Below are 13,229 nucleotides of genomic sequence, written 5' to 3'. Positions count from 1 at the left end.
AGTGATGGTAAAAATGATATCTTTCTCTCTTCTGACTGCCGTTATCAATCGCTCTCTATTTTTTTCCTCTTTTTGAAAGTTGTGAAAACACTATTGTGGAGTTTTTCTTTTGCTATTTGTGCAAATGGAAACACAAAAAATATATTTAATGAAGTCTCTCATTCACTGTTATAAAAGTTTACCCAACTATGACGACTTTAGCTTCTGAGAAACCCGGAAATGTGAAAAGGGTCCTCTGCTATATCCTACATTATTTTGATTATGTACATGCATGTTTATGGCTTTCAAAATTTCAAGTTTTCTATGACATTTTGGTTGTGAAACACTATTTTTAATATTTGTGATCAGATTCTTTGCTGCAGACCTTTGATTATCCAATTCAACCGTACTAAGCAAAAATGACTTTAGAAAAACATCACATTTGTGATCAGCCTGAAGCTTATTCATTTCAATTTTGGTGTAAAATTGCCTTTAGATTTGTCAAAAATATAACTTTTTTTGTTGCTATTAAAAAACAAAAAAAAACAAACATCCCAGATTAGAAAAAGTAACGCAAAAGTAATGTAACGCAAAATGTAACTAAGTAACGAAATTAGTTACTTTTTTAGGGAGTAACGCAATATTGTAATGCATTACTTTTAAAAGTAACACTGATGATGAGATGCATGGGTGAGTGATGCATGTAAGCAATTTCCTGAGAAAACCATTCCGGACGGGTCTAAAATACAAAGATTAATGATGTATTGACTCATTATTTAAATGTTGTTCATTTTGAACAAAAAGTTACATAGTGTGCCTTTAAATAATGAAAAAATACATTTAAAATTAGAAACTCAATATAAATTTAAATTCATTTAAAAATAATATAAATATTTTATATGTGTTGAAAGTGTATTAACTACTGGCCCAACTGAGCAGGCAAAAAAGACATCCTTGTTGAGCTCTGCTGCCAGTATCTGATTATTGAAATCATGCATGCATGTTCCCTTTAGCTACTTATTCCAACACAGTTTTCTCAAAACAGATGCATTTTAAGCTATTTAATGTGAAGACATCTACTGCCTCTAGTAGTGAGTGATCTGGAAAGATTTGTTGTAGTTGGAATTAGTTGCAAGACTTGGGTCACTCTGTATCTACTTTACTGATGCTGAGCAATAGGCACCTCCTTACAAAAGCATGCATGCAGATGGACTGGAGCACAAGCATTATTGTGTGTTCAGCTGTGAGTCTAATTTGTCAAGAACATTTTCTAACCCACAGCAACTTCAAATGCCTTAAGCTGAATGTTCCTATAGAAATCCATCCAGCGAGGGTCTGCGACTCATCACCATGATTATGAAGCGAATATGCTGAGGCTGAGCGAGGAGCCTACATGAATAAGTTATAGAGGAAGGGGCAGGGAAAAATGCTAAATTCAGTTTCTCCTCCAGGCAGGGTCAGGACTTCTGCCTTAAGTCTGAGAGGTGGGTGAGCAAACGGGGATCATATTCTATTACAAAATCAGGTCTGAAATATTGTTATGGCCCATTCTTGCTGTCGCCACCAGAGTGAGCCAGCTTTCTAATTCATAATGCAAGACACGTCTGCCCACCAGGACCAGTGATTCTGAGGGTCCTGCCAAAGGAATCAGTTGTAGCTTCAACTGCTTTTGACGGAAGAAACCACAAAAAGATATTTTGTTGGAATGTTTTTGTATCACCAAGGAGATTTCTGGAACTTCCTCCACAATGGAATAGAGAGGTCACACACAAAGTCACGTTACTCTCTGTTTCACATCTAAGACTTTTATTACTGCACTTTGACTTCTTAGGTTCTTTCCTGGACAGGAAAAGCTACATTGTTTTAAATATAGTCCGAGCCAAAAACAGCAGTTACAAGCTTCTCCAAAATATATTGTAATTTACAGTTTGTGCACATTTTTCCTCTACCATGACACCTAATGGGAGTCATACACAGGGATGGGCAGTATTTATGATACATGTATTTCAAATATGTATTTCAATTACAAAATAGTATTTTGTAATTTGTATTTGATAGGGTTGATGAAAATGGCTTCGCGTTTTGTATTTTTAAAATACTTTGTAAGAAGTCTACATGATGACATCATAAAATTGCAGCCTCTAATTTGTGCCTACTCAGTATTGCTAGTTTGCTATGAACACAGGTGCCATCTGTTGTCTTATTACGAATGACTTGTTTGTCATTGAGTCAGTATTGCTGATGCGAAGTAGGCCCTTTGTTACCAAACATCAAGTAACTGAATTAGTTCAATTCAATTCATTCGCAAACATTATACTGTTGGTTACTTTAAAACTAACCTTCATCTGGAAGATCACAGGGATATGTGAATATTTTATCTGTTAAAGCCACAATATGTAAATTTTCACAGCTAAAGGTCGCTCATTCAAAACAAAGGTGTAGCTCGATGGCACCTTGATTTTGCGGAATCACGGGAGGTGTTGTCTTCACGTCTACAGCCGGTGGAAAAGAATCAGGACCGGACTCAGGCAGAAATCATGTTCATGGATGAGATTATTAACGTTACTGTAGTATGAAGCAGAGCAGGGCCGAGTGCTGTGAGAGTTAAACGAGCGGGAGCGATTGCTATATTGAGAGACGAGCGCGACACACGGCTTGACAGCAGTTGAGCTTTTATTATGCTGCAGTCGCTGCTTCCGCTTCTTCCGGTCATGTGTATGTGGGGTAACGCAGCGCTGTTTATCATATTAGATACATTTGTGTTGAAAGTTGTTATAGTGCTACTCTGCCTTTGCTCGGCGGCTGCTATGAGACGCTTGTTGTACAATGCAGTAAGACAGATCGATATTAGTCATGGTGAAACATGGTAAATCAAGAAAATGAGATTTAAACAATAAGAACTTAATGTGTTGAGCTATATAACATGATTAGTTTTCTGTCGATGAATGAATCCAAACAGTTGCTCACCTACTAAAACACATAATATATACAAAAGCGTCTTTGATGTTTCCATGGTTTCGACAAAATAAAACCGGAAATCGAGGGTAATGATGTCATTGATAGGCGACGCATGGACACGGTCATGAATAAAATTGCTTATTTCTCTGGATTTAAACATTCTTGGAAACATTTGGGATACCAAGTCAACTACTTTTACTTTAATCTAAAAATCCTACAAATTGTGCCTGGTTGCATATGTTAGATGTATTGCATGACTCAAGCAGACAAAAGCTGTTGCTATCAAACATTGTTTACTTAATCAACTGAGTCAGTATAATGGTGAAGGAATTGATCAAATAGGCCAAATGATGGAAGGTTTGCGAAGAAATTTCATGCTCCCTTGTAAAAGTATTTTTTAGTATTTTAAAATACAAAAATACAGTAGTTTATTTGATACATGGTGTGGCTGCTGTATTTTGTAGTTTATTTTGATACACTTAAAATTAAGGTATTTGGTATTTTATTTTAAAATACATTTTGATGTATTTTTGTCCAACCCTGGTCATACAGTATCTATATCTCTCTTTCTATTTTTATCAGTATAAAATAATTTTTGCTATAAATGTCTCACATTTCATTGCTTTACCATTATCATTATTCAACAATAATTTAAAATTGTATAACTATAACGTAAAAAGTGTGATAACATATAATTTATTCAGTATTTACTGTATAAGAAATAATTTCTATTCATGTAATTTATGATTGTCCCTCAGTTGTGACATTATTTTAACCGACCAATGTTTAAATTCCATATACATTAATGTAAATTCTTAGGAAAAAACATGCTTTTTATTTTTTTTTGTTTTTTTAAAGTACATCATAATGAATCAATCGTGCCCTAAAAAATAAAGAAAAATAAAAAAAAATAATTAATTAATAAAAACAGAAAGCTATTCAGATTGACATGTATCTCCTTTCATGTCTTTTGGTAACCCCAGCTAGCAAATTTATTTATTAATTTATTTTACTTTGTTAAAAAAGCTTATATTGTTATATTGTTCATGTAGTCATTGTTCAATAAATCAGTCAATCAATAAAACCTGGCATATATATGTAAAATGAGTGTGTGTGTGTGTGTGTGTGGTCATTTTGTGTTGTGTGGGGTAATTTTGTGAAATTAGCACGAATAGTCTATTATCGATATATTATCTATATAATCGCTCAGGGTCTTTCTACAATAAAAATAAATATATGCTAATAGGTCGACTTGTATAATCTTAGTAAGTACAAGGGCTTCCTTGTCTTGTGTCATGTGACCACATCATCTAACTTCATGACTGCGTTACGGTGAAGTTCAAAGTCCCTGACGCCTGTAGGTGTTCATAAGCGCCCAACAGACAACATTGTGTTTATCCGGCAGTGACAGGAGCCACTGATTCATACAGTAGTTCCATTTTTACCACATTTAGAAACACAATGGCGCGAGTGGAAGTAAACAATGTGACTGTTTCTCAGGGGGTTCGAATGCTGTTCAGTCTAATGACTCCCAATGAATCATCATTCGCGACTGTACAAGAGGTGCCGAAATATGTTAATCAGGTAAGTCTTACGTCATTACCGCGTTCTTGGAAAATGTATAAAAACAAATACGAGCTTACACACATACTCATTATAATACGAGCTACACAGTGCTTAACAATAACAACAATACACTCAGAGAGAGAGAGAGAGAGAGAGAGAGTTCAACAGAGCTTACACAACAGCTTAATACGTGATGTTTACATCTATTATCAGCAAAGCTTGTCCTCGCTTGTCCTTACTTTGTGTTAAAAGTAATGTAAAGTAGGCTAATACATAAGTTTCGTGCAAGAGTGCCTTAGAAAAAACACAGTAGCATACAGTGAAATGCACAGTTCTGTATAGTAATATACACTGTATTAAATAAGTACAAAACATAACGAGAATGGAAAAGATGGCTTTCCACCTTTTGGATCAGGGGCCAGAGATGTCTATGAATTTCAAATGTGCTCATTGTTGGGGATGTTCAATATTACTTGCTCTTATGAATTTTAATCATGCTTCATATGGTTAGTATATTATTGTAAAACATCTGTAATGGTTTGTTCAGTATTGATAATATTGCTTTACACTTTCAGACACTCTGACATGATGCTTGTTGACTTTAAAGGGTTAGTTCACCCAGTTTTTTTGTTTTTTAATCCCCCATAGTCAGCAACCACCGCTTTAATGGTCCAGAAAGGTACTAAAGACATTGTTAAAATAGTTGATGTGACTATAGTGGTTCAACCTTTATGTTATGAAGCAATGAGAATACTTTTTGTGCGCAAAAACCAGTGTTGGGGGTAACGAGTTACAAAGTAACGGATTACAGTAACGATATTACTTTTTTGGGTAACGAAGTAAAGTAACGCATTACACTAATAATATTGGTAACTACACTACTTTACTAGACTATAGGAACGCGCTTTCCTTCGTTACCCAAGCCGTGTTTGCCTGTGTGTAAAGTTCTGTCTGTTTAAGTGGTGCGTGCATGCGTGTGCCTGTATGTGTGCCGTTGCCATAGAGATCGATTTGACGTAGCTGCTGGAGCTGGAAATGGAGATGGAGACAGGGGGTTTCAGCAGGCCCGGCGCCAAGAGGGGGCAAAAGGGGGCATATTGCCCCCTCAGATCTGATTTGTGCCCCCTCAGTTTCAATTTGTCTCCTTTCACCCGATCGATTTTAACTTTTTTAACGTGTACGATAACACCGGTGTGATGAGAACGTTCAATACGCTAAATTCAAACCTGCTTTCCCGCTGCTGGCGCTGAGCCAGAGATTGACGCGCTCTGTGCTTTTCATATTTCACAACTAAGTTTTCAACCACATGTTTATTTGAGGTTTCAGATGTTTGAATGAGGACTAAGCTATATATAAAAAAGACATTTATAGTTTGTTAAATGCAGATTCCATACAGTCATATGGAAGCTGCGATAATCCTTTAAATTATAATTTGACGAAGTTGTTTATTCATATCAGATACAATGCGTATGAAACAAAGTTTACTCTCTCATCCCAGTTCACCAGCCACTTACGTTTATTTCAGGAAAAATTGATGAATTTATGTAATGTAAACAGATACAGATACCGACAGATACTCTGTTTTATCAACTAACATGATCATTATAGGTGTTTAAACAAAACGCATTCACTTCCACATATATGACAATCGGAAAATATCATATAATTCATGATATAGCCTAGTTAACAAGTGTGAATATTTTTAAAAGGAAAAACAAAATAAACGCGATACCTGTAGCTTGGCTGCATGACGCGTCGCCAGAATGAATGTAGGCCTAAATAATGTTCTAAAAAAACAGGGTTTCCCAAACGGGGGTTCGCAAGGGAATTGCAAGTTGATGACAAGCAATTAATTAAATTATAATTAAATCATTACAAATCAAACAAATAGACTAAATAATATTCAAATAAAAAAATCTAAATTTGGTTAACAAAACTTAATATTTTATTTCTTTACTTTGCATGTGACCATTCAGTTACAGAACTGAACGCGTCTGCTCAATTCAAAGAGGGCTGAACGAGAGTCGCACCTGCCCATTTCGCCTCACCTTTGACTGAGCGCCTATTTAAGCGAGTTTGTCATTGATTGTATTGTTTTGTTGTTGGGTTTTTTTTTATTAAGAATAATAATAAACTCATCATTAATGAACCCATCATTAAAATGCATTCACGGTCGTTCATAACCGTGCGTGTCCACTGGCGCGGTGCCGTTATGAATGCCCGTGCGGCCGTGAGCATTATACTTTCACTTTTGAATTAGCGATTCAAAGCCTGTGTTTTGAAACTTGTGTGTTGACACCATTTTAAAATGACCCCACCATAGCCTTCTTTATTTCTGTTGTTTACGGTGAGGCATATTTCTTTGTGCAGACGGGGTTATTGTTCTTTCATATGGTTCAATATTTATACAATAAACTCTATGCAGAAAGATTAAGTGATGATAGGGCTATGATGTTTGTCCATGTATCTACACGGTAAATTAAGAAAAAGTAAAGTAAAGTAATAAGTAGTGAAGTTACTTTTCAAATGCAGTAACTAGTAAAGTAATCTCATTACAATTTACAGAAGTAACTAGTAACTAGTAACTAATTACATTTTTTGAGTAACTACCCCAACACTGGCAAAAACAAAACAAAAATAATTACTTTATTCAATAATAGCTTCTCTTCTTGTTTTGTTTTTGCACTCAAAAAGTATTCTTGATGCTTCATAAAATTTAAAGTTGAACCACTGTAGTCACATGGACTATTTTAACAATGTCTTTACTACCTGTATAAAAATGTATACAGGTTTGGAACAACTTGAGGTTGAGTAAACGATGACAGAATTTTCATTTTTGGATGAACTATCCCTTTAAGTCTAGTTCCAGACTAAAATACATGTTTGAGTTGTCTTAACTAAAAGCAATGTGCACTGACATATCTTAAAGGGTTAGTTCACCCTAAACTGAAAATTCTGTCATTAATTACTCACCCTCATGTCGTTCCACACCTGTAAGACGTTCATCTTCAGAACACAAATTCACAAAAGAACACAAAAGATATTTTTGATATTTTTAGCTCTCTGACTCGTTCATAGATCACCACTTTCAAGGTCCAGAACCCTAAAATGGTGGTTAAATTGCTGCCTATGAACGAGTCATATACCTCTCAGATTTCATCAAAAATAAATCTTAATTTGTGTTGCGAAGATGAACGTCTTACAGGTGTGGAATGACATGAGGGTGAAAAATTAATGACAGAATTTTTATTTTTGGGTGAACTAACCCTCTAATGGTGATTCCACCCATGTTTTCTAACAGCAAGTCTAATTCTAAGGGTTTAAATGATGCCTTAATTGCATATTGTACCTTTAATGGTGTGGTTTCTTGATTTTCATCAACTTACAAAAACAGTGACCATGCCTGCAACAATTGGAAAATAAGTCTGCCACCTGTTCAGGTTTTAAGCCCTACAGTGGGGTGCTCGCTCCTCACATTTTAACAGACCCATATGTGTGTTTTTTGGTTTGGCTGCACTCAAATCAACACATGTTTGTTATTTGAGGTAAAACACTCTCATTTTTACAGGCCTCCATAAACACATGAATAGAGAAATTGCAATTAACCACACAGCAGGAATCCTAATTGTTGTAATTCTGTCACAAACACACACTTGTTAAATTGCCTCTCTGACCATTCCTGCAGAACTTTATTTGAAGTTTCTGTCTCTGATGTGTGAGGGTGAAACAATAGAAATTCTGTTTTCTTGTCTCAGTCAATACATGGATTTGTGCTTTTAACATTTTAGATATAAATGTGAAGTTGAAATGATAAAATCTTATATCTAAAAAATTGTATGTATAATAGAAATGTGTATAAATACAGTCTAGTTAACAGTGTATTCCTTAAAAACAATTTCGGCATTTGACTGTTATTGTGTTTTTCTGTGTAAAGTCAGATAAACCATCCAGAAAATGACAGAGAAAGTTAATGAAAATACTAAAATACTAACATCTGCTTCACAAATGTCATTTTTTTCCATGGTGAGATCTGAGTCCACAATCACAGCTTTATATACAACTATTAACAGTCCCTCAACAATTTTTGCAAGCATAAAAAATGTTACTGCAGGGCTAATAGCTGTTTTCATTTAGTTTTTTTTATGTATGGTTAAAAAGGTTTTTTAAACCTTTCGAAATTGAAGTGCAGTTGTTCTTATAGTTTTCTTGTTGCAAATAAAGTAGCTCATTGAAGTTAAATATCTAATTACATGTAGGTTGAATTTCATATACATTAACATTAGTTTGTAGGTTTTGGAAGTTTCGTATTCGTAGTACTAGCAGCTAGAGCTTCGCTGCAGTCGGCAGCCAGATGTGTCTAGGTTTGCGTGCGATAGGGGTTCCCAAGTGGTCTATCCTGCCTCAGTTCACATGTACACACACACGTCGCGTTCCACCTGTAGATCTACTCTATACTGTTGAGCCCTGCCCCCCCACTCAGTTCAGTGTGCGTGTGTGTTTGCATGTGAGAAAGTGAGTCTTGGGTTTCACACTGCAAAGAGTGACCCAGAGTTCTGCCAGCACCACATCTGTTAAGTTTTTAATTGGTCTTTTGTGATTTGCCCCAGGTTTTGATGGGTAATGCACTGTTATCCAAGTTTAAGAAATCCTGAAAAACCCTTCTGATCCAAATATTTAAAGTTAAACCTTGCTGGCAAATTATAAATTTGGTGATTATAGAATTATAAATCTAATAGTCATGTCTTGTTTCTGGTGTTCAGAAGATGGATATGATTGTTTAGAGAGCCAACCTCAGTGGATCCTTACAATTCCTTACACTCCACTCCAACACACACTTTGCATTTAAATTCATGCATTTGGCAGACACTTTTATCCAACTTGCATTGCATTCAAGGTATACATTTAGGGATGCACAGTGTAGTTTATCATATGTCAAATCGGTCATTTTCTAGAACTTACAATGATTGATTTCTTTTAGTTATCACACATAGACACAGACACATATATAAATACATTATACACATATACTGTATAAACATATACAGTGGGTACAGAAAATATTCAGACCCCCTTAAATTTTTCACTCTTTGTTATATTCCAGCCATTTGCTAAAATCATTTAAGTTCATTTTGTTTTTCCTCATTAATGTACACACAGCACCCCATATTGACAGAAAAACACAGAATTGTTGACATTTTTGCAGATTTATTAAAAAAGAAAAACTGAAATATCACATGGTCCTCAGTATTCAGACCCTTTGCTCAGTATTTAGTAGAAGCACCCTTTTGATCTAATACAGCCATGAGTCTTTTTGGGAAAGATGCAACAAGTTTTTCACACCTGGATTTGGGGATCCTCTGCCATTCCTCCTTGCAGATCCTCTCCAGTTTTGTCAGGTTGGATGGTAAACGTTGGTGGACAGCCATTTGTTAGGTCTCTCCAGAGATGCTCAATTGGGTTTAAGTCAGGGCTCTGGCTGGGCCATTCAAGAACAGTCACAGAGTTGTTGTGAAGCCACTCCTTTCATTATTTTAGCTGTGTGCTTAGGGTTCATTGTCTTGTTGGAAGGTAAACCTTCGGCCCAGTCTGAGGTCCTGAGCACTCTGGAGAAGGTTTTCATCCAGGATATCCCTGTACTTGGCCGCATTCATCTGTCCCTCGATTGCAACCAGTCGTCCTGTCCCTGCAGCTGAAAAACACCCCACAGCATGATGCTGCCACCACCATGCTTCACTGTTGGGACTGTATTGGACAGGTGATGAGCAGTGCCTGGTTTTCTCCACACATACCGCTTAGAATTAAGGCCAAAAAGTTCTATCTTGGTCTCATCAGACCAGAGAATCTTATTTCTCACCATCTTGGAGTCCTTCAGGCGGGCTTTCATGTTGTCTTGCACTGAGGAGAGGCTTCCGTCGGGCCACTCTGCCATAAAGCCCCGACTGGTGGAGGGCTGCAGTGATGGTTGACTTTCTACAACTTTCTCCCATCTCCGACTGCATCTCTGAGCTCAGCCACAGTGATCTTTGGGTTCTTCTTTACCTCTCTCACCAAGGCTCTTCCCCCGATAGCTCAGTTTGGCCGGACGGCCAGCTCTAGGAAGGGTTCTGGTCGTCCCAAACGTCTTCCATTTAAGGATTATGGAGGCCACTGTGCTCTTAGGAACCTTAGTGGACAGAACATTTTTTGTACCTTGGCCAGATCTGTGCCTTGCCACAATTCTGTCTCTGAGCTCTTCAGGCAGTTCCTTTGACCTCATGATTCCTCATTTGCTCTGACATGCACTGTGAGCTGTAAGGTCTTATATAGACAGGTGTGCGGCTTTCCTAATCAAGTCCAATCAGTATAATCAAACAGAGCTGGACTCAAATGAAGGTGTAGAACCATCTCAAGGTTGATCAGAAGAAATGGACAGTACCTGAGTTAAATATATGAGTGTCACAGCAAAGGGTCTGAATACTTAGGACCATGTGATATTTCAGTTTTTCTTTTTTAATAAATCTGCAAAAATGTCAACAATTCTGTGTTTTTCTGTCAATATGGGGTGCTGTGTGTACATTAATGAGGGAAAAAAAATGAACTAAATGATTTTAGCAAATGGCTGCAATATAACAAAGAGTGAAAAATTTAAGGGGGTCTGAATACTTTCCGTACCCACTGTATAACATATAAATGCACACATATATATATATATATATATATATATATATATATATATATATATATATATATATATATAATATAATTCAAGGTACTGATGTATGGTTTCACAGACAAGGCTTAAGTCTAGTCCCAGACTAAAATGCATGTTTGAGTTGTCTTAACTAAAAGCATCTTGCACTGACATATGCAATATATCTGGCACGGCGGCTCAGTATTGGCTGGCTCCTGTGTCAGCATCACACGCATGCATCCTGCTGCTCACATGTACAGCATCGGCCAATACTGAGTCTGCGTTTTGATGTAAAACCTGGAAGAGCTGAACGTAAACAGCGTATGAGAATGACACAGAAGAGAAGATATTTTTGAATAAAGTCGTTATATTTGTTTAGTTTTTGTGCACAAAAAACATTCTCATCACTTCATAAAATTAAGGTTGAACCACTGCAGTCACGTCGACTGTTTTAACAATGTCTTTAGTACCGTTCTGAACCTTTAAAGTGGTGGTTAAATTGCTGTCTATGGATGAGTCATATGCCTCTCGGATTTCATCAAAAATATCTTAATTTGTATTCCGAAGACGAATGAAGGTCTTAAAGGTTTGGAACGACATGAGGGCGAGTAAATTAATGACAGAAATTCAATTTTTGGGTGAACTAACCTTTTAATCTAAGCTCTGTCTGTGAAACCAGGCCTGTATGTATTTTATCAGCTCGTTCCGTCCCTGGGAATTGAACCCATGACTTTGCTACAGAATCACTGCACATACATTGTTTTTTTATTTATTTGCTGACAGAGGTCTAGTGTGTTGAATTTTGATGCTAAGTTTGACATGCATTTTTTGAGCTGTTACAGAGTGTAGCAGCGTAACACTTACAAAACTTGACTTAAAGGGATAGTTCAACCAAAAATGAAAATTCTGTCACCATTGACTCACCCTCAAATTGTTCCAAACCTATATGAAAATTATTTCTTCTGCTGAACACAATAGAATATATTTTGAAGAATGTTGGTAACAAAAGTTGATAGACTCCATTGACTTCCATAGTATTTTTTCCATACTATTTAAAGGGATAGTTGACCCAAAAATGAAAATTATCCCATGATTTACTCACCCTCAAGCCATCCTAGGTGTATATGACTATTGTCTTTCAGACGAACACAATATGTATACAGTCGTCTGGCAGAAGATAGTTATTTTATATTATAAAGTTTTAAATATGTCTATTTTTCTAACAAAAACCCATCACTTCATTTCAGAAGGCCTTTATTAACCCCCTGGAGCCGTATGGATTATTTTTTATGATGGATGGGTGCATTTATTTTTGGCTTCAGAACAGGCCCCTCATTCACTGCCATTATAAATCTTTGGAGAGCGAGGAAATTTTTAAATATATCTCCGATTGTGTTAGTCTGAAAGATAGTCATATACACCTAGGATGGCTTGAGGGTGAGTAAAGCTTGGGAAAATGTTCATTTTTGGGTGAACTATCCTTTTAAGTCAATGGGGCACATCATCTGTTTGGTGACCAACATTCTTCAAAATATCTTCTTTTGTGTTCTACAGAACAAAGAAACTCATACACATTTAGAACAACTTGAGGGTGAGTAAAGGATGACAGAATTTTCAGTTTTGGGTGAACTATCCCTTTAATCTTTTATAATAGGATGCAGCACTTAAAAGTTTCCATCAAATGTACTAGAGTCAACAACCACAGTATTTAAAGTTATAATAATTATGCTTGTGTTTATTCACGGCTGGATTTATGACTTTTGTGTGTTGCAGGCCACACCATATTTCATTGGTTTGATATTGTTGGAGGTTGTGCTGGGATGGTTAAAGACAGATGGTCCTCGCATCAAGATCAACGACTTCATCACGTCTTTGTCCGCAGGGATGATGTCCCGTCTGCCTCAGTGAGTTGACAACAACTTCCCAAGTGTCAAATTTACCTCACAGCTCCTTCAAATGACATGTAGTTATGAATCACAGGAAAGTATTGACATGTCTTAGATTTCAAAACTCGATTTTGCTGATAGTCATATTGTATATCAGATATCACTCGAGC

General features: G+C 36.4%; 1 protein-coding gene across 1 annotated transcript in view; it reads left to right on the top strand.

Annotated features, from left to right (window-relative positions):
* The first annotated feature begins 4,273 nt into the window (after window positions 1–4,273).
* agmo (alkylglycerol monooxygenase) overlaps window positions 4,274–13,229 on the top strand; it is a 49,510-nt gene continuing 40,554 nt past the window's right edge. Inside the window, exons 1-2 of the mRNA XM_048160962.1 lie at window positions 4,274–4,521; window positions 12,947–13,077. Of these exons, the coding sequence (XP_048016919.1) occupies window positions 4,399–4,521; window positions 12,947–13,077 (254 nt within the window). The 5' untranslated portion in view covers window positions 4,274–4,398. The remainder of the gene's footprint in view (window positions 4,522–12,946; window positions 13,078–13,229) is intronic.

The sequence above is a fragment of the Megalobrama amblycephala genome, linkage group LG16 (genome assembly GCF_018812025.1).
Source record: "Megalobrama amblycephala isolate DHTTF-2021 linkage group LG16, ASM1881202v1, whole genome shotgun sequence".
In the NCBI taxonomy this organism is placed as follows: Eukaryota; Metazoa; Chordata; class Actinopteri; order Cypriniformes; family Xenocyprididae; genus Megalobrama; species Megalobrama amblycephala.
Note: the sequence above shows the minus strand (reverse complement) of the source record. Positions and strands in the feature narration are given on the sequence as shown.